The sequence below is a fragment of the Emys orbicularis genome, chromosome 12 (genome assembly GCF_028017835.1).
Source record: "Emys orbicularis isolate rEmyOrb1 chromosome 12, rEmyOrb1.hap1, whole genome shotgun sequence".
Classification (NCBI taxonomy): Eukaryota; Metazoa; Chordata; order Testudines; family Emydidae; genus Emys; species Emys orbicularis.
Window position 1 is genome coordinate 4,368,214 of NC_088694.1, and position 22,606 is coordinate 4,390,819.

The 22,606-nt window shown below is 44.5% G+C and overlaps 1 protein-coding gene across 1 annotated transcript; it reads left to right on the forward strand.

Annotated features, from left to right (window-relative positions):
• The first annotated feature begins 8,279 nt into the window (after nucleotides 1-8,279).
• LOC135886916 (tripartite motif-containing protein 54-like) lies at nucleotides 8,280-17,268 on the forward strand. Its single transcript, XM_065414691.1, has 8 exons — nucleotides 8,280-8,471; nucleotides 10,186-10,334; nucleotides 12,037-12,202; nucleotides 13,159-13,254; nucleotides 14,548-14,781; nucleotides 15,662-15,684; nucleotides 15,780-15,904; nucleotides 16,931-17,268. The coding sequence occupies exons 1-8, from the start codon at nucleotides 8,280-8,282 to the stop codon at nucleotides 17,266-17,268; spliced, it is 1,323 nt and encodes a 440-aa protein (XP_065270763.1).
• The last annotated feature ends 5,338 nt before the right edge of the window (nucleotides 17,269-22,606 follow it).

Consider the following 22,606-nt stretch of genomic DNA (forward strand, 5'->3'; position numbering starts at 1 on the left):
GACAATGTCCCTTTAATTTTTGTCATGAACAACTTTTTGGAAGGTGTAAATGGCTATTTAAGAACAAAACACCTCACTTTGTGTTTATATCAAATAATCGTTTACACACAGTAGATTTGTTTACTTAAACATTTTATTTTTCTGCACATAAATTATTGTGGAAACTATTAAACAGGTTCCTGTGCTAGCTTGAAATCAAATCATGTCTGAATAATGTTTAAAACTGTGGTTTAATGTACGAATTTTTGGTTTGCTCAGCTGTCACAGAAACATTTACTTTGCAGTTGAATTGCTTATGTATTTTGCTTTTAACCGATTTCTCTTTAGAAAATGTTGAATAAGGATTTAGGGGAACAACTAGGGAGCTTTTGGTAGTTACTTACTGCCTCTTCTGCTTTGATCTTTTATGTCTACATCACTTCTCCTCTCTTCCCTTTGCATCTGTTTCTTCACATCACATGCCCCAACCGCACTTTTTCAGGCCCTACAAAGTGACTGACATCCTTCCAGCCAACATTCCCTTTGGGGCTCTTCCATGCTGCTCTTTCACAAGGCAGAGGGGTCACTTTGGAGAAAGTGCTTAGCACTGCTCAAGTGGCCCTGCCAGCCCATAGAAGAAGAGCCCAGGAACTGAACTAAGGTTTCTTGCCATAGCAGGGCAAAGCACTACGATTGGGCTAACCTAGCATAGTTTCTTTGTTATGAAGGTTGTAGCTTGTGCCTTGTCCAGATGTGCAGGATTGTCCATGTGATTCTTTCACTATAACCTTGCACATAGTGAAAGATTACTTAAAACCTGTCTTGAAATCCTGCCAAATATACTAGGCAAAAAAAATAAAATAAAATTCAGCTCTCCATGCTGAATCAGGTTGTTCTAAAAGCAGTCTCTCTCCTTCCCCCCCGCCCCCCAACTGCTGGTGCATGAACACAATTGCATGCATGTAAGTCTGGTGCAGGCAGAAGTGTGCTTTTGACTATGTTGGATCCTGGTGTGGTATCAAAATGGAATCTATAACACTACTTAACTAAACAGATTTTAGATAACAGTCATTTATGAGCCATTTGCCCCCTGTAGCATTTGAGTACAGTTGATAGTCCTACAAACTTGAAGTTACTTGGACACTATTACCAGCATATCTTGGGCAACCAGTGATTTACTGCTCTGCTCTTTGTTTTGGTATTTAGCATCAGGAAAAAAACTGTTTTGCAGTCTCAAGAAATCAGTCACAATCTGATCTTAGATCCTTGCTTAAGTAAAGTCTTTATTTAACCCCTTTGGATGGGGAATAAATTGCCAGCTCAAAACTAGGGTCACAATGGCCTTGTATAGACACTACCTAAACCTGTACTTAATGTTATGTTCTACTCTGGAGTACATTAGGAGATATATGCAAACTTAATTCCCTAGAAGCTTACTGGCCAAAGCTGCTTTTGTGGTCTGTACATGTCAGTGAATGCTACTGGGTAAAAGTTAACTACTTTTATCTGAACAGCTGACAAAAGGGGCTGGTAAAATGATGGAAAGACTCTTTCCGCATGTATTAATTACACTTCAGAATAGTCTTCCTTCCTCTTGTCTAGAAGTACTGATGCAAAACATCAGTTCATTTGAATTGTCACTTTAATGTGAAGAAGTTGTGACTCCTTGTATCAGGGATCCAAGTTAGTGTTGATCTTTAGTTATTTTTGAAATTGCAGATACTATTTCTTAGTTTCTGTAGCACTTCATTTGCATCAGTAAAGTCATCAGGATGTTTCTGTGTGCAACATGAGAATTAAATGCAGGACGAGGCTTCTTAACTCGAGCTTCAAACTCCACTGAAGTCAGTTGTAAGAATTTACTGCATTCTTTGTCACCAGTGTCACCGTCTAGGAGCCCTGTGTACTTTTAAATACAAACTAATCTTAAAACTGTGAAATTGAGGAAGATCAGAAAAACAAAGTTAAAGATGACACCTCAGTTCATGTTCTGCACTGTTTGGAAAAAGAGCCATGAGAGGGTAAATTTAAAAGTGCACCACAGTGGTGGTGAGGGCAGGACGACAAGATTCAGACTAGTAACACATTTATATATACTTGATTATCCACTATATAAGTCCATAATTTCCTCCTTTTTAATTACCTAGCAAGACCCAAATTCAGAAAGTGGTAGTTTCCTTTCAACAGCTGATGTGTCCACATCCATATACAGTAAATTAGCAGACCGTGCATCATAGTATGTGGTTATGTTGTAAGGGAAACACCAGAACGCTGATCTCAGGACATAGTGCGCTCCCTCCCTTCTTTTTTAACATCTTAAATCTTTTCAGTGTAAGATTTGTTGTAGGAGTGTCATCCCTTTGTTTTTCCTGATTTCTCAGTTTTTATATGAAACATATGGTTATTTTAAATGTAGTTTATTTCAAAAAAGGATGTTAAACTGTATTATATAACCAGAAGACTTGAAAGTTATCCATTCTCCTTTTCATCTTTGTTTTTATTTTAAAAAGGGCCCTGCCAGTAAATAACTTGCCACATTTATTTTTAATTGACATATATATTATACATGAACACCCCAAGCTCTAAAACTACTACTTGCACTTTTATAATTGCAAAATGGCCAAACTTTGTACACACACACACCCCATGAGTACAAAATGTAAATCGTGGTTCCTTAGCTAAAATCTTACATGCTTAAGAAGCAGCAAGCATTTCCAAACTTTATGGGACGCCTGCATTGTCCTTACCCGAATTGGAATAGCAGCTTCACTTGGAGGCTACAACAGGCACCAAAGCCTGGGAAATAAAAAGGGAAGTGAACTTAAAAGCCATTATTACTGGCTTAGATGCAGAATGTTTCCTTCCAAAACACTTAACCTAAGCAGCGTTATTCTGTGTTAAATGTGTTGCCAGAGTTAAACTTAAACTTGTTTGTTTGTTTTCAAAGTTACTTTATAAGAGAAATTTTCTATGTTTCCTGAGGTCTTTGTTTAGGTTGTTTAGTCTTTCCCATCTAGCTCATAAAACCTATTTAGAACACTAGCTCCCTTAGTAGATAGAAACATAGCTGCTTGGTATCCAGGAGGTGGGATTTTTGAGACAACTCAGTCTGGAGAGTACACTAGTGACTGATATTAAGGACCACTGACTTTACTTCCAAGTTTTGTTGTGAATCCTAGAGAGAATATATAAACAAAGCAGCTGCTTCAGTATCAACAAATACTTAAATACCATCAATATTTCATAATGGCAGAACTGCCATTGAAGTAGCTGGTGATGGATTTATTGTGCGCCATTCTTTCTCTGGATGTGAAAATCCCCAAACTTCAGCTAGTGCAACAAATGACGAGTCAAAATCTTCACTTGAGGTGAATGAAGGGGCACTGTGCCTGTTAAATGCCAGTTTAATTTCATTGGTAATGTACGTAGGAAGTTAACTATTTATCTGTATATAAATTTGTTTATGTAAACGTCTTAATGGCATTTGATGATGTGTAGATTTCTGCTAATTCCATGCAGTGACATTTAGAGCCATATCTTCAGTCTTATTTTTAGATTTGTAACATTTTTAAACTGCTTTAGATATTAGTGCTCAGTGTTTAAAATATATGATGCTCTTTGAGATCAGAACCTGTTCAGAACCTGTTCAGAAAGAAGGTGTTAATGTGGTACTAGAACGAGGACAACAGTTTTTAAAACCCATCCTGTCAGAGCCAGTTTACACTACAGATGTAACTAAGTTAGGGAGTTGATTGAAGTTTGTTCCTGATCCATTTTATACAGGTCATTTTATGTAATGTGGTGGGACCTGTGTGCGCTTTTACAGGGCTAGACTTTGAGTATTGGTGGTGTACACAGCCCTGAGAGAGGTGTCCTGATTCCTTAACTAGGCTGTGCCCTTAGAATCTGTCTGATCCCCATCAGTGTTCTTGACGTTTCCAAATAATTTAGGAAATATGTTTGTGCTGCAGTTTTCCCTACCCAGTGCAACTGGATATTGGCTCAGCTTTTACAAGGGATCCTTGCTAGGTAGATTGATAGGCTTCTGCCGCTCTGCAGTTCCTCCATCTTACTGACAGCTCTGGGTGCTGTTGAGCCTGCATTAATCCTTGGACTAGAGCACTGAAACCCAGCTCCTGTACAGATGTTTGTAGTGTGAGGTTGGTACAAACTGAACATACATAACCATTTGAATGCCACTGCTCCCTTCTGTAGAGGGAGCCTTCTAGTTTGTAGTGTACCATTGAACTGCTTATACACCTTAAAATAAATACCACTGATAGCTTGGAAAGTTTAATTTTGTTGGCTATATTGGGAAGGGAAAAGGCAGGAAATCTTGTCAGTGTTCAAGTCCTGTGAGAACTGATAGTCTGCTTCACATACCGCATTTGGAGACTTCAGTGTTATCTAAATGAGAGACTACAAGCCTGAAGTCCCTGTTTCATTCCAAGAAGGTTTCATTTCTTCAAAGACTAAGCTACATTAGGGCAATTGTTTGTCTCTTGCCTGCCACGCCAAACTCCATAATTCGGGAAGACACATTTTCATTTGAAAGTAAAATGCCAATATTACATGCACCATTCTGTTTATTGCTAAAGGGAAATGCTGGGTATCGGTAGGTTACATACAGATATAACCCGAATAGACTTCTCAAGAATTAATGGCTGTCTTCTTCCCTACTACATTTTCACCACCAACAAAGAATGTTTCCTTGTTGTTGTTTGTGGATAGTTGCTGATCATATTTTGTGTGCAGCAGTGGTTGCCAAAAGATTGAAAGACTTATTTGAATCCTGTCAACTGCCCTTTGATCCTGTCCCATGAGACTGTGTGGCTGGAGGTGTAACAAAATACATCGATAGTTCCTGATTCCTGTGCTGGTTTTAGCTACACTGTATCCTGTGCAGTGGGGGATTCAACATAGTTTGCAAATCAAGGAGGTCCAAACCTTGTGCTGTAAGTATGGGATTGCAATATCGTGTGTGTGTGTATGTATGTATGTATGCACATATGTATATATTTATACAACATGTGTGCACTTGGTACTGCTGCTGTCTGGTGGTAAAACATTAAATTTGCTTCCCAGCACTACTCTTATGAACTCTCAGCCAGACAAGTGAAGAAGTTAGTTTTGTGTGCCCAGAATCACAACTTCTCCTTTCAGCTGCAGGAAAAAGAAGTAGCTCTGTCAGTGAGTGGCAGGTGAAGAAAACAATGAACAGATCCTATTGTATAAATAGAATTAGATACAGTGTTTGAATGAGAATGTCATGCCATATGTAAGGGGGGAGGGGGGGAATCCTCTCAGCTTCTGTGTCCACAAAGTCTTCCCTCCTTGCTAGAATAACTGTATCTTGAATAAAAAGATGCCTTTGCACTGTCTGGTTCAGTAACCCCAATTTTTGTTGCTTACAAACAGACTGAATTCAAAAGGGTGGCATGGAATTGATTATGAATTGTAACGTAAAACTAGTGGTGACTTCAAAGCCACACAGATTATGGCCAATGTTCATGTTACTACCACCAAATTACTTCTAGTCATCTTGGTTAGAGAATGCCAGGTGGTCCTGCTTGGGCCCCATTTCCCTTAAGGTGTTTCCTAACATGAACACAAAGTACATGCACAAATCACATTTGGTTTTCTATTTGCTAATGGCAATCAGCACAAATGTGAAAATCTATAGGGATCAAGGAGGGGTTCCTTTTGCTACTTAAATGTTTGAAATGACATTTGTGTCTGTCACAATAGATGAACCTTGACATTTGCCAAGCTCAAAAAACTTTTGCTGTTAAGGTTTCCTTTTTTGGTGCATGTGTGCCACTTTAGCCAATTGCTGTCATTCCATTCATTCTGCCACATCCCCTCCTTCTCCCACTTTTTGGGGTAGAAGAGGAGGCACTATTGGTTGCCTTGTCACAGACATCCAACAAGGTTTATATTTGTTTTGCATGTGAGCAAGGCCCTGAGATAAGCAATTCACTGTGGGTTTGTCATATCGGCCTCTTATGAAGCCTGTGGGAGCTGAAGATGTAATGAGAGACTGCATTTCACATTTGCACTGTTTTTCAGCTCTGGTGGGGTGAGGGAAAAGCCCTTGTTTAAAAAAATGTTAGCAGTTGTAAAAACAAAGGATTAAAGCATCTGAAAAGCAATTATATATGTATAGACCTATATATATTTTGTTATGTAACTAAAGGACCATACTTTGAATTGTATGTAAGTAGATGTGGCTGTCTGAACTTTGTGGATTGTAACACTCGATACTACTGAGCTCCTGTACATACATACGGTTAAAGCAGAAGGAATTATTTTATGTTTTAGCATGGTAATGTGTAATGTATGTCTCAGTATAAACTAAAATAAAGATTGCTAAATTATCTGAAACCACTGTTGTAAAATAAATGTTTTCAATGCAGAAACATTTGTTTGGGTTTTTTCTTTCCATCTTTAATGCAACCTTCTTTGGCTACCAAGAGCATCACTCTGCGACATCAACCACAGCACAGAGGGTGTTAGCCTAGCACCTTTGAACACTTGTCCACATCATGAACATCATCACGCACTTGGTGGTTGCTACTCAGAAGAGCCTGGAATAGTAGGGGTGTAGGTTGGATTTCAGCTGAAGGGGGAGTTTTGCCTGTAGTCGATTTCACTAAAGGTTTTCCCGTTATTGAATGTGCACAGACAGACATGTTGGCTCTTGACTCATGTGAGTATTTAAATATCCTTCTCGAAATAACCTGGTTTAGGATTCCCGTACACTGGTGTTTCTCAACTTTTCCTCACCTCCGACCCCCAAATCACTCACTTTTTTTGTCCCATAACTCTACATTCCAGAATCTATTGTGCTATTTTGATTCAAAAGGCTTTTGTGATATGTAATGCAACATTACATTTTAGTTCCTTGTGTCATACATGCAAAAAGTAGGCACATTTAAAATACTGAACATGTAAAATACGTGAAGACAACTTAAATTTTCAAAAGGAAAAAAAAATGCAAAACTTGCCATAAATGTCCAGAAGTGTTGCATATCCTTATAAAAAACAGACTGTTGGTTTTTCCAGAATTACATATGGAAAATAAACCTCATGACACACATTTATTCTGTTTGTTTGCTTTTATGAATTATTTGTATATGTCCTTAGATTGGCATTCTATTAATCTTTAACGGAGTAATCCTTCATAAATATTGTTTTATCATATAACAAGAGACCATTTGACTAAAATGGGAACTAGCATACATCATGTGACGCCTGTAAGCTAGCACATCATATCTTTGCCTTGATAGAGCTAAGAATCCATAGGGTGTGGAAAACAGTACGCATGTCTGTCAAGAACACATTAAAAAGGAGAGGTTTCCTTTTCCATCTTAGATACATGGTTGCCGACACCATACTATCTGAGCACCTCACAATCTTTTAATGTATTTATCCTCACAACACCCTGTGATTGGGCAGTGTGATTGTCCCTCTTGTACAGATGGGGAAACTGAGGCAGAGAGGATAAGTGACTTTCCAAGGTCATTCAGGAGGGTTGTGGCAGGGGCTTGAGCCCAGATCTCCCAAGTCTTAGGCTAGTGCTCTAACCACTGGATCATCCTTCCTCACTTTGCAACCTCTTATTTAAGTCACAGTAATGGATGCTGTGCAAGATCAAGATTTATCCTGCAGTTAGTCTACTGCTGCTGTGGTAGGAGAAGTAGCCATTATGCAACCCTCTCCCCATCCCCTAATCAAACGGCTGAGCTTTTCTCCGGGCTGTTCTTTTAACTGCTCTCACTCTCACATTGTTTATATTTCAGCAGCACTCAAAGGTCCCCAGTCAGATTTTAGGGCTTCCTTGCACTAGGGAAACCCCTGTTCCAAAGAGCTTATGCGTACTGGATGTGTGCACCCTGGCTCTGTATGAACTAATTTAAATGTGCTTGAGTCCTTTTTCGCTTCACCACCTATAGTGGACGTCTCTGTTGGGTAATACACTGACACTGGGCTATGAAGTCAGACTGAATGAGCCGCCTTTCCCTCCAAAGATGAGCAAGAACCTTCATAGTAACATGAGAGGGGAATAGCCTCAGCCATCAAATTCCTGGAGTCCTAAAGTGGAGCTGAAGCAGAGCCCCAGAGACCACCAGGCCAACAGCTGCATCCAGCACTTAATCTGTGTGGCAGGCTGCTTTCCCCTTCCATATCTTCCTGTGCTCTTCCTCGGTGCTTCCTTGCTCTGTTGCTTGAGTGCTGCTGGGTTTGGGGGAGCAGGGAGAGTCGAGGGCTGCATTGGCTTTCTTGCCATGTCTATCCAAATGGAATACAACTCCTATCGGAGGGATCACCCCATCGACAGCCTGGAGAGGCAGCTCATCTGCCCTATTTGCTTGGAGATGTTCACCAAACCTGTGGTAATCCTGCCTTGTCAGCACAACCTGTGCCGGAAATGTGCAAATGACATATTTCAGGTGAGTAATCCCAGTTGCAGCCTTCTGCTCCTAGGGAGAGTTTTTTATTTATTTATTTAATCCAATTGATACTGCAGGGTCCCGCGTCTGTGTTTGTAAGTAGGCAGGAAGAGATCACATGGTTGGAATATGGATTGATCATTTGGGTAGGAAAGGGGAGTGCCCCCATATTGTCCTCTTTATCAACCCTTTCCAGCTTCTGCTAAATTTTCACACACACAATCCTCTCAGGAAAGGAAATGAATCCACTGAACGCCTTTCCTGCTGGTCAGGGCTGTGTTAGCTCCCTCTGTCAAGGGACCTGGGAGCCTCAGAAACAATGATTTTAACAGCCCAGTTTGCTGTGAGGTAGGAGCGAACTATCCCCTGTTCACAGATGGGGAGCAGAGGCAGAGAGGTGAAATGAATTGGCCAAGGTCACACCGGGAGCCTGTGTGTAGAGCCAGGACTAGAATGCCGATCATCTGAGTTCCAGTCAAGTGCCTTGACCACAAGACCATCCTTTTACATCTGTCCCATGTTTCCCCATCCTGCCCCCCCCCCAAACAAGGAATAGCGTCTATTTATAAAGTTAATGTATAGAAAGCTTGAGCAGAAAGTTGGGAGGGACCCAGCTTGTGTTACTCATGCATCTGATTCCCCTGTTAAGGGACCAATGTCCTTTTAAAATGTATGAAAATGCTAAGTGCTCCATTTCTGGGGCAAGAGAATATAAAGAGGAGATCTAATAGTAACTATGATGGTTGTCTGCTCCAGGCAGTTATAACACACACCTAGCAGTGTTGTAGAGAAGTTTGTGCTTAACGGGCCTCTAACAAAATGACTAAAGTTTCCCAAAACGTCAAGCAATGTCTTTATGTACAACAAGAGAGAGAAATGTGGATGAGCTGACTATAGACATGAGGGGCTGCTGCAGCCAAACATGTTAGGAAAAACTATTCTAGTGTGTTCATAAGGAATGGGCTGGCACGTTGGCAGCTCAGTAATACATCATTTTCTTTGGTGGCAATCTGGGCATTCATAATGACACATGGCATTTTATTAAGAAGCACCACCACCCCTGAGACAGGTCTGTAAGTCTTACTGTCTCCATTTTACAGATGGGAAGATGGAGTCACTGATGGGTGAAGTGACATGCACAAGGCTATGCTGGGAGTCTGTTTGAGCCACGATCACAATATAGATGCTCTTAATCCTGTGCTTGGGCCATCGGATCAGGATCTCCCTCAGCATAAAGTGTTAATGTTCTCACATCACAGCATGCAGGAATGTTGGGTATGGTGATAATACACCCTGAAGTTTTAATAGCTTTTAACTCCTTCATGGCTCTTTGCTGCTGATCACCACTGACATTGAAGGGCTAATTCCTTATCTGATTGAAATTAACTGAGAAGAACTGAGTGGAATAACTTAATGTTTCAAGAGAAGGTTTTCTTTCTGGTAGCAGTACCAGAATTATCTTCTTGAGTCATGTGCAGATGGCTCAACATAGCTGAGGGGTTATGCATATTCTTATTCCAATCCTCCTGTTGTCCTGGGGGATTTTCACCACCTGCCTTTGGGCTATTAAATATCTTGTGTTTACACTTAGCTGCTGCACTGCTCTCTCTCCCTTTAAAAGTGCACCCTCTTCTCATTTTGCTTCCTATGTGACAGGTTTGCAGAGGGTGCTTCGGGTCATGTGATTCCTATCAAACCAGTCTGAGCAACCCACCTGTAGCGGCATCTAATGACGATCCTTTTTGTGTTTCAGTCTCGTGGGACAACCTTGGGCTCCGCAGGCCGCTTTCGCTGCCCATCCTGTCGCCATGAAGTGGTGCTGGACAGGCACGGTGTCTATGGCCTGCAGAGGAATCTACTAGTGGAGAACATCATTGATATTTACAAACAGGAGTCAGCAAGGTATCCCAACACATTGTGCGTGTGTGTGTGTGTGTGTGAGAGAGAATCAGTACAGCCTGCAGACTCTGTAATGTGTCTCCTTGCAAAATATTATTCAGCCATTAGAGGTCTCTGTGTACTGTATAGAGTTCCAGACAGGCTCCACTCCCTGGTAAAGAAAGAAATCAAAGCTAAAAATCAGCCTGTTTGTGTCTCTAGTTGTCGCTGTTTTCTTTAATCAATGTCTTCTGCATAAGAGCTTTGATTCCATAGATTACGACAGACTCGACTGCCTCTGTGTAAATGAGCTGGCAACTCCAGATCAAACGTGCCCACTTTATAAGTCAAAAAAAAGAGTTTTTCTAACTGTTAACTCACTGTGGGATCTGAGAGAAAAACGGGGGTCTTTCCTTTTCATGCATCATGACCTTGTACTAAAGGTCTTACAGGCCAAACTGCTTTCTATAGTACCTTTGCCTCCGGGGCGTTTGCACGTCTGCAAGTAGAACGTAGCAAACAATTCTGTTGATGACCCACGAGCGGGAATAGAACCCTGCTTCCCCGCTCTCAGCTGGGTTGGCTCTGCAGGGCTAACAGAAGTAAAAAAGGGGGGAAGCTTCCTTACTAAAGTCAGCAGAGCTGGGGTGCCCCGTTGATGTACGTACGCATCGTGAGAGACAGTCCCTGCCCCGAAGAGCTTACAGCGTCAGTAGACAAGACAGACCAAGGGGGTGAGGGGCACAGAGTGGGAAGTGACTGGCCCTCAGTTGGGCACTGGGAGCAGAACCCAGATCTCCTGACCTCCTTCCATCCACTGGATGCTGCCTCCCCTTGTTCGTTTCCTGTTCCTGCTGATTTTGGTAGGACGGAAATGAGGTGAGCCTCTTTGGTGCGAACACCAGTGCAGAACTCCTAGCAGAGGGCACTGCTCACCTACCTTTGCAGCTGGTTGGTTTCCATTGCCCCGGAGCAGGGGTGGGCAAACTTTTTGGCCTGAGGGCCACATCGGGGTATGAAACTGTATGGAGGGCCGGGTAGGGAAGGCTGTGCCCCCCAAATAGCCTGGCCCCTATCCGCCCCCTCCCACTTCCCGCCCCCTGACTGCCACCTTCAGAACCTCCAACCCATCCAACCCCCCTGCTCCTTGTCCCCTGACCACCCCCGCCATTAACCGCCCCCCGGGCCCCACCCTCTATCCAATCCCCCCCTGTTCCCCGTCCCCTGCCCCCCTGAACTTCTGCCCCATCCAACCGCCCCTGCTCCCTGTCCCCTGACTGCCCCCCGGGACCCCCTGCCCCATATCCAACCCCCCAGCCCCGGTCCCCTTACCATGCCGCTCAGAGCAGCATGTCTGGAGCCACACCTCTCACCGGAGCCTGCCGTGCTGCCCTGCAGGAGGGCGCAGCCCCGCCGCCCAGAGCGCTGCCCACGCGGCGGCATGGCTGCGGAGGAGTGGGGACAGCAGGGGAGGGGCCGTGGGCTGGCCTCCCCGGCCAGGAGCTCAAGGGCCAGGCAGGATGGTCCCGCGGGCTGGATGTGGCCCGTGGGCCGTACTTTGCCCACCTCTGCCCTGGAGCCTGGGTCTCAGTACTGACTTCTCAGCATCTACCCTATTGGGCTTCAGGTCTTGGCACTGGTAGGAGGAAGAAAAAATAAAACCCCATCTTGACTTTCCACTTTTCCGTCTCTCTCTCATATGCCGTCTCCCCCCATTTAGCTCCAGACCTCTGTTAAAGACAGAACACCCAAGCTGCGAAGAGCATGAGGAAGAAAAGATCAACATCTACTGCATGACGTGTGGGGTGCCCACCTGCTCCCTCTGCAAGGTCTTCGGGGAGCACAAGGAGTGTGAAGTAGCTCCCCTGTCGGACATCTACATGAAACAGAAGGTTGGCCTCTCCCTGGCATTTGCTCACAGGGGTGCCTGGTACCTGGATCATTGCTACCAGGGTGGAGGGGAGAACGTTGGGCATCTCATTCTTACAGAGCGCAGACTTTTATCCACTCCAGGCTCTGCTGCGAGGGTCCTAGACAAAATGAAGATTTAAAATTATGCCTATATACCAGCAGCTCTCCCACTGCATCCAGTGTAGGTCCTGTCCACTAGAGAAGACTGTTCAGAAGCTTCAGGTGCTGAGTTCAGAGTTACTGTTCATTCATCCCACTAGTACATAGGGACCATGCAGAACATGCAACAAGATAGACCAGAGGTTCATTGGGGTGTGGGGGAGGTAGGGAGATGGTGCACACAGTATGCCAGCACTGTCCACCTAAGGATCTCAAAGACTTTTATGCTCATTAATTAAGTCTCACAACACCCCTGTCAGGCACATGTTATCTCCTCCTGACAGATGGAGAAGCTGAGGTATGGAGGTAAGACCATGACTTCCTCAAAGTCACACTGGGATCAGGATGCTGTGGGTCTCCTGATTCCAGTCCTACACTCTAACTTGCACTTGGTCAGAGAAATTCAAAGCCAGACTGTGTGTTTTTTGGGGGGACAGTGCTGTCAGCAGATGTACAGAGACTTAGATGGGTCTTGGGGTGGGGTGGGAAGATACTGATGTCTTATTTATCCAGCACCCCCCGGAAGAGGTGCTCAGGAACACGACACACATGGTGATAGCATGAAGCCATTCTCTCTTGTCTTTGAAAATGACGCTTGCCTTCCACCACAGCAGGCACCTGTGCTGGGAACCAGGGTGGTAGTGAACGAGGGAATGGTCTGTCACAGCGGCAGGCTCTTTGGAGCTTGGACCATCTTCTCCTGGTGTCTTGTGTGTTGCTGGCCATGTTCTCGGTGCTGAATGGTAAATGATCTGAGCGCTCTCTCTCTCTCCCACAGTCTGCGCTGACAGATGGGATTGGAGCCCTTGTGGCCACCAATGACAGAATCCAGGCCTTCATCGATAACTTGCAAGGCACATGCAGGAACATCGAGGTACTGCATGCAGGTCCTCAGGATCCTGTTTGGGGAGGAGGAGGGGGAGCCCCATAAAACAGTTCTGAGCTCAGAGAGGGGACGCTCGTTAGGCCCAGATAGTTTGGAAGCTCCTGCTGTTGGCACAGATGCATTTTTCTTTTAGTTTGCTGCATTTGAAGATGACCTGGAAAGCCAAAGTCCCGGTCTGCTCTGCATGGACACTCCATGACAGGAATTTGCTGTTATGTCCTAATAGTTTTTTCTTTGCAGTGTGATACAATGAGTGATGTTTCTCTGGCTGGCTGTTGTGGGGCTGCATTTCAGTGGCCAAGTGCCTAAGATATCGTTCTAAGGTACCTTCCATATGAGGCTGTCAAAGGGCTCTACTGGCAATAATGAATTAAGCCTCCCAACCTCCCCGTGAGGTAGAGAAGTTCATTATCCCCTTTTGCAGTTGGGGAAGCTGCGAAGCAGTGGGGATGTATCTTGATCACACAGTGGTGGATCTGGGATTAGAACCATGGAGTCCTGACTCCCACAGCTAAGCTTCTCAGGAATTTTTTGTCAAAATGACCTGTAGTTTCAGCAAAGTCAAAGGTCTTTGCTGTTTTTTGTGTTTGCTCAATGTTTTAAATTTTCCATTTGGATAAAGGATATGAAATACTTCATTTTGCTTTCAGTCAACCCAGCTTGAAATATTTTGGTGTGGTGAGCTGACCTGAAACATTTCATTTTGAGTCAGTCCAACATTAGACTGTATTTGCCTATAGAACTGTGGAGTCTCATGCGAGATGTAGTTTGGGTGTTTTATGTTCCCATTCTCTCATATGGGGCAGGCTCCTTGTCTGGACTGCATCTCCCATGATGCATGTTGATCTCAGCTAACTGAGCAGCATAGTGCATTATGGGAGTCACTTGACTGTGGCACAGGAAATGATGTTTCAAAACTGGCATTTTTGGGAATGTTTCATTGGGTGAATTTTTTTGAGATTTCAACTTCATCCCAACTAAAGCAAATGTCAAAATATCAGAATTTCCCACGGGATGGAAATTCCAATTTTCACTTCGCTCTACCCAGATCTTTGCTTTAATTATGAAATCATGCTGCTTCCTCTATAGCTTTGGGGGGGCGTTGGAATCCTTTTTTTTTTTTTTTTTGGAAAGGCTCAATACAAATTTCAGATGATCTAGTATTACTAATGAAAAAGTATATTCAGCCCGGGCTCCTCACCTCATGAATCAACTGTCGAAACCGATGTCTAAGCCAAGCCAATTGAGCTGGTGACTGTGCTCTTTGCATCCTTCGAGCAGGACAACGGCAAGGCCCAGAAGCAGGCTCTGTGTGAGAAGTTTGACCGCATGTATGCCATCTTGGAGGAGAGGAGGAAGATCATGCTGCAGAGGATCACCTATGAACAGGAGGAGAAGACCCAGCACCTGAAGTCCCTCACCAGGTCGTACAGTGAACACACCGAGTCATCCTCCAAGCTGGTGGATGCAGCGTTGCAGTCCATGGAGGAGCTGCAGATGGCCGTCTTTGTGCAGGTAACGTAGCAGGAGGCTGAGTGGCCGTCGTCCCCTTGTTCAATCTTGGGTCTCCTGTTGCCACGGAGAACCGGTATGCTTTGTTTCCCAGAGCCAAGAGATGAACAGGGTAAGGGGAAGTCATGAGTAGGACAAGACTGGCTTTAAAATACAAGCAATCATTGCTTTTCAAGGCAGACTTGCAACTCAGTGCCATGGGAATGGAGTCATGTCTTCCTTTCCCACCAACACCTTGATAGCTTGGAGTCACCCTCTTGCTTGAGATCCTTCAAGTCCAGGAAGGTGTGGCTCTGGTATAAGGAATTGGCACCACTTTTAAGGCAGAGGAAACTAGGTTCTTGAGCAGACAGCTTCTGTAGGGAAAACCCTAAGAACAGCCAGGCTTGAGGAGAGCACTTGGGCTGGGCTTTGTGCTTGTTTGTTGTTGTTTGCGTTCACAATTAAGCCAAACCCTAAATGTGGTGTATTGGATTTATACACAGTGTGTATCCTTTATAAGGAGCAGGCTGGGCAGGGATGGTGTCCCTAGCCTCTGTTTGTCAGAAGCTGGGAATGGGCGACAGGGGATGGATCATTTGATGATTCCCTGTTCTGTTCATTCCCTCTGGGCCACCTGGCACTGACCACTGTCGGAAGACAGGATACTGGGCTAGATGGACTTTGGTCTGACCCAGTGTGGCCGTTCTTATGTGGGAACTCCATCTGTTCTGTGTGTGTGTGTGTGTGTGTCTCTCTCTCTCACTCTCTCTCACACACACACACACACACACACACACACACACACACACACATGTTCACACACTCGCCAAGTTTTTATCTTGATTTTAGTTCTATTCCCATAATCTCACCTTTCTTCTCTTCTCCTTTTCTGGCTACTCAGAATTCCAAAGTTCTCATACAGAAGTAAGTAGAACTCCCTATTTTTATGTTCACATTCTGACCCCAATTTCTCTGAGGGACTGGATCATCTGGGATCGTATCTTCATTTCCTTTCCCAGAATTTCCGAGGTGACCCAGAGCTGTGAAGTGGAGGCGCTGGAGTCTGGTTATGACAATATGGAGCACTATGCTGTGGATTTCAATGCCGAGGAGCGGGTGCTGTATCAGTTGGACTTCATTAAAGGTGAGAGGAAATGATCCGGACTGGTCAGAAATGGGAGCCTTGGAGAGGAGGGTTTGCTGGTCTGTCTGTATGCTCACAATGCTCCGTTCACCGTGGTATCGGGGGCTACTTCAACCAGTGTAAAAACTTTCCTCCTTTTCTTGATTCTAATGTCACTTGTGTCCCAGTTCTGCCACCTTGTCCATTTCACTGGTCGCTGATTTCAGTGGGACAATGTGTACTCCTGAATATCAGCAAGGGTGTCAGAATCCAGCCGTTGTCCTGTCTTTGTCGGGGAGGAGCCGAGAGCCTTTTTCCTTGCATTGCACGTTTGTCCCTGTTACACCTACCAGAGGCCTGTTGGCTGCTCCTCTGGAAGCCGCCTCCTTGGGGTTCTCCACTCTGTGTCCTGGGATGGATGCATTGGAGGTGCAGTGCTGTGTTCATTGGGTGCATTTCTCATGAATGGGTGAAGGAAAGAGACAGGGAGGCAGGGAGGGAGACAGCTGGTGCGCAAAGAGAATGAGAGACGCGGAGTAGGATGCCACAGAACCAGCACCTCATGGTACCTTTGTGCTGTGTTCAGTTGGGGAACCTTTTCCTCCTAAGGGGAAGCACCCAGGGTTGAATCCAAAGCCCACTGAAGTCAGTGGAGAGGTTCCTATTCACCCCAATGGGCTTTGGATCAGGGTTCCAGTGTCTCTTCCATTCTGGGTACAGAAATCCAGTTTGGCTAACTCTGACCCCAAAGTTCCTTTGAGAGGGGAACAGGAATCCAGCTCGGCTCTTTCCCCTTCAGCAGAATCCCCATTTGAGTTGTTCTTCCCCAGAATCCATTCACGCTGGGGAGGGACCGCTGGGTATTTTCAGTAATTCTCCTATTTCCCTGTAAATCGATAGACCGAGGGGTTCCCCTGCTCTCAGACGTCCTCAGCTGACAGTTCTGCTGACGGCCGGTGTCTATGAAATCTAGGGGTCTGTGCCCATCTGGACTAGGTGCTGTCTGCATCCCTTTCACATTGCCAGGGCTGTGTATTATCCTTGTAGTTGATGAGTCCGAAGAAGGGGCAGAGGAAGGAGAGGAAGACCCGGTGTGGGGGGAGGCTGAAGGTGCAGCAGCAGAGTCCGTGGCAGAAGGGCAAGTGGCCAACAGAGAGGGCAGAGAGGAGACCCTGAACGTCCCTGAGGACGGAAAGGAAGAGGAGGCCGAAGGAAAAGCCCTGATGTTAACGGAGGCTGAGAGTGAAACTGCTGGGGAAGCTGATGCCGTGGCTAAACTACCAGGTTCATCTCAAGCTGCAGAGTCGGATGTCCCAGCTGGCAAAGAGGGAGCTGAGAGAGAGCCGGGCACTGCCCAGCAGGTAATGGCTTCAGGACTCTCCTGATCACTACAACAGGGATGTGGAAGGACCCGGGACACACACGTGCTGTGGTAGGATTGTCCTCTCAAAAGCCAGGGACACACTCATGCGTGACATACAAGTGAGGCATGTATGCATAGCCAAGCGTGTGTGACGTGTCAGTGTGCACATGTGTAATATAATCCCCGTTAGGGTGGTCTAGGCCAATGGTCCTCATCTTCTCCAGACCAGAACCCCCCCCCCATTGAGCAACCTGGTGGTTGTGACTGTCCTGAGACCTGTTTGCACCCCCCCCAACTTAACCCCCCCCCATCCTACGCTATCATGAAAGTGCTTCACAGAGGAGCTGCAGAGCTGAGGGAGTGGAGGAGCTCAGGATTAATGAAATCCTGCCCCCAGCCCACCCTTGTTCCAGTGATAAATGGTGTCATTAAAGACATTGGACCCTGAAGCAGCACCCTTCTGACACATGTTTGAGAAGGAAAAGTCCTGGTCAGGTCATTCGGCCCATCTCTTGACAAGGTTTCTAGAAGGCATCTGGTATAAATTCCTTCCCCACCCGAACATTTCCCTTACAGCTTTTCTCGCTGCCTCCCTTTCCCCCTCCCTGGTGTTTGCTTTTTAGAAGGATGCAGCTGGTCCAGCTGGGGCTGCTGTAGACTCTCAGGGGTCCGGGGCAGAAGCTGCCATGTCTAGCAACGCCTTGCCAATGATCGCCCCAAATCTTGCCCTCCAAAATAATCCCACGGGAAATGCACTTGACACCCCAGCTGAATCCGCAGCCCAGGGCAGGGGAGCTACCGAGACAGAAGAAGCCACTTGCTTTGTCCCAGCCGAGACATTCAGCACCTCGGACAGCTCAGCCGGGAACAAGAAGGAGGTTGACCCAAGCGACTGCGGTGCCAGTCCCGCCAAAGGCAGTGCGGAGTGGGGACTAGCTGTGGCATCTGTCTGCAGCCAGGTCAGTGAGATCCTCAGTTTGAGGCTATTTGTTGTCACTCCTGCTGGGTGTCCATTGATTGCACATTAGTGTGGGTGCGTTAGCAATACATTGTGTGGCATTGGGAAGTGATCCAGGAAACCTTCCAGCTGAGAAGTGGGTATATTCACCCACGAAAGCTCATGCTCCAATACGTCTGTTAGTCTATAAGGTGCCACAGGACTCTTTGTCGCTTTTTACCGATCCAGACTAACACGGCTACCCCTCGGATACTTCCAGAGTTTGTTACACCCAGAGAGAGAACGAAATGGAGCTGGGAACAAGTTTTCATCCACGTGTCTTTTTTTTTTTCTTAATGGGGAGAAAAATGCAGATTTGGCAACAAGGAAACATTTGTGTCAGTTTCACCTCAATTGTTGTGGCTGGAATTCCCCCCCCCCCCCCCTCCTCCGCCCCGGAAATAATCCAAATAATCCACATTTGATTTGGGCATTTTCAAAATGAAATGTTTCCATGTTTTTGGTCTGAAATGACATTTTTTGTTTAGAAATGTCTTTTAATGTTATTAAAGGAACAATACCAAAAGGTTTGTAAAGAAGCCTGAAACTGAAATGAAACATTTCATTTTGGGTTGAAGAAAAACATTTAGTTTGGCCTGATATGATCTTTTTATGGACTTTTTGATTCACTGAAATTTTTGGACATTTTTTCTTGAGTTTGACCAGAAATAATCCCTCCCCTCTCCCCAATTTTTGGCATTGTCAGTGAACTGAAAAACCTGTTATTCTCACAGCTCTAAATGTAAGTGCTGGGGGTTTTTCCTCTATTATTCAGGAAATGTTCTGGAATCTTTAATTTCTGGATAGTCACCACGGATGGGTGGGTGGGATCTTCATTCAATGCCTTACCCATGGAAGGCTCTGAGACCAGTTCAGCACCACCCTGCAGCTGTGATGGGTCTGACTCCAAAACCTGGTGTAACTTGTGTCCTTTAGATCCAGAGGAGACAGTGCTGTTGGCCAAGCTGCAGCAATAAATCCCTGCAGAAGTGGGAAGGGAAGAGAATGCTAGCTGGTGCATGGGAATCGTCCCCCATTGCTGGTCACCTTTCATATATTAGTCTTCCCTATTTTCATACTGGGCACTTACTTTTGCAGGCAGAGTTCTCCAAATGCCAGAAACAATCCTCTGACTGTTAGAATAATAGAATTATGGAAAAATAGGGCTTGAAGGGACCTCAAGAAGTCATCAAGTCCAGCCCCCTGCACTAAGACAGGATCAAGTTATCCCTGACAAGTCTCTGTCCAACCTGGTCTTAGAAACCTCCAATGATGGAGGCTTGGAAGCCTATTACAGAGTTTAACTATCCTTATAGTTAGGTAAACTTTCTAAATTTCCCTTGCTGCAGATTAAGCCCATTACTTCTTGTCTTACCATCAGTGGACACTGAGAACAATTGGTCACTGTCCTCTTTCTAACAGCCCTGAACATATTTGGAAGACTGTTATCATATCTCCCCTCAGCCTTCTTTTCTCAAGATGAAACATCCCCAGATTTTTTAACCTTTCCTTATAGGTCAGGTTTTTTATCATTTGATAGCTCTCCTCTGGACTCTCTCCAATTTGTCCATATCTTTCTTAAAGAGTGGCACCCGGATTTGAACATAGTCCTCCAGCTGAGGCCCCATCAGTGCAGAATAGAGTGGGACAGTTACCTCCCATGTCTTACATACAACATTCTTGTTAATACAGCCCAGAATTATATTAGCCTTTTTTGCAACTGCATCACATCGTTGGCTCATATTCAATTTATGATCCACAAAACCCCCATATCCTTTTCAGAAGTACTACCACCTAGCCAGGTATTCCCCATTTTGAAATTGGGCATTTGGTTTTTCCTTCCTAAGTGAATTACTTTGCACTTGTCTTTATTGAATTTGATCTTGATGATTTTAAACCAATTCTCTAATTTGTCAAGATCATTTTGAATTCTAATCCTGTCCTCCAAAGTTCTTGAAATGCAACCCCTCCTAGCTTGGTGTTACCGGCAGATTTTATAAGCATACTCTCCACTCCATTACCCAAGTCATTCATTAAAATATTGAATAGTACTGTCCCCAGGACTGGCCCCCCTGGGACCACACTAGGTATGCTCTCCCATTTTGACAGCAACTCATTGATAACTACTCTTTGAGAACAGTCTTTCAATCAGTTATGCACCCACTTAATAGTAATTTAATCTTGACCACATTTCACTAGTTTGCTTATGTGAATGTCATGTAAGACTATGTCAAAAGCCTTTCTAAAATTAAGTTATAGCATGTTTACTGCTTCCCCCTCATCTACTAGGCCGATAACCCTGTCAAAGAAGGAAATTAGATTGGTTTGGCATGATTTGTTCTTGACAAGTCCATGCTGGGTATTGCTTATAACCCTATTAAAGATTCATAGCTTCCAAGGCCAGAAGGAACCATTGTGATCATCTTGTCGGATATCCTGGGTAGCACAGGCCAGAGAACTGCCCCCAAATAATTCCTAGAGCAGATGCTTTTAGAAAAACATCCAGTCTTGATTTAAAAATTGTCATTGATGGAGAATCTACCACGACCCCTGGTAAATTGTTCCAATGGTTAATTACTCTCACCATTTAAAATTTATAATTTATTTTCAATCTGAATTTATCTAGCTTCAATTTCCAGCCATTGGATCGTGTTATACTTTTCTGCTAGATTGAAGAGCCCATTATCAAATATTTGTTCCCCCATAAAGATACTTAGATGTCACCTCTTAACCTTCTCCTTTATTATTATTATTATTATTATTATCCTCTAGCTGCATACAAACTGATTGACAGTATCTTTCCAGGTGTTGAAGTTAGGCTGACTGGATTATAATTCTTCAGGTCCTCTTTGTTCCTCTTTTTAAAGATAGGCACTAAGTTTGCCCTTCTCTGGATTTCTGGGACCTGACCTTTCTTCCTCGAGTTCTTGAAGATAATTGCTAATGTTTCCAAGATTGCTTCATCTAGATCCTTACGTACCCTAGCATGAACTTAATCAAGCCCTGCTGATCTGAATATATCTAACGTATCCAAATATTCTTTAACCTGTTCTTTCTCTGTTTTGGCTTTCATTGCTTCCTCCTTGTTGTTAATATTAATTGTGTTGAGTATCTGGGCACCGTTAACCTTTTTAGTGAATACTGAAATAAAATAGGCATTAAAATCCTCAGTCGTCTTGATGACATCAGTTATTAGCTCTCCTTCCCCACTAAGTACAGGACCTACACTTTCCTTCATCTTTCTCTTGCTCCTAATGTATTTAAAGAACCTCTGTTCACCTCGGTATGGTTATTACACTTCCAGGTCTTTCTGAAGATCAGCCTTTTCAAAGAGAACCTGTCCAGGATCAGGGAAGCAGCCACTGGCTCCCTTTTCATCCTTCTCTCAACTGTGAGATACTGGGCCAGATTCTATGTAACTATTCACCTACAGCCATTAAGAACTTGAGGTGCACTCATGTGAAGGGTTAATATCACTGACCACTTCTTTGCCAGCACAGACTGTGCATAAATGGCCCCGTTTTAACAATGAAACTATTCTTCCCATCCCCAGTGGAAATAGCGGGTTTTAGGTATTTCTTACATTTTATTTTACAGATGGGAAAAAATGTACTTTTAAAAAAATACCCCAGAATAACTCCCAAGCATTATCCCTGAAAAGCTTCGTGATGATCAAACTTCATTCCCCTTCTAGGCTGGGGAACCTGAACTGCTCTTGCCTGCTCCAACTAAATATATTTTTAGACTCTCTGTTCCCGTCCTCCTCTTTCTGAAGGATTGTTACGATATAATGATGCTCTGCACTTGTGCAGCACCTTTCATCTCAAAGGCTCTTGCAGAGATGGGTGCTAGTTTCCCCTTCTGTAATGGAGATAATGAGGCACTGTGAGGACAGATTCTCAGACAGTGGCCTGTGCATGCATCAGGTAATTGCTCATGGAAAGCACTATTTGGATGGATTTGCACCAAGTTACTGAACTTGCACTCACAGATTAAGCACCCAACCTGTCTGAAAGTCCATTCCACCATGAACAATCAACCTGGGATTGTTTAGATCCCAGCTAAGTGGAAGGGAGTGGAAGGGGCAATATGGATACAGTTGAGAACCACCGTTCAGGGTCATCTCAGTGTCCTAGTCTCTCTAGCTGGTTCTCTAAGAACAGACGGTCAGAGAGAAGCACTCCATCTTTCAGCCCGCTGAGGCCAGAGGTGGGTAGGACACAATGTGGCATAGACACACAATGAGGGTCACCACCAAAATGATTCCTGAAGAAAACTGAAAATGGGGTGAGATTCCTAAAGGCCTCTTTTGATGAGCCTTGAATGCTGCTGTAAGCAATTGTCAGCAGTCAACGAGAGGGGG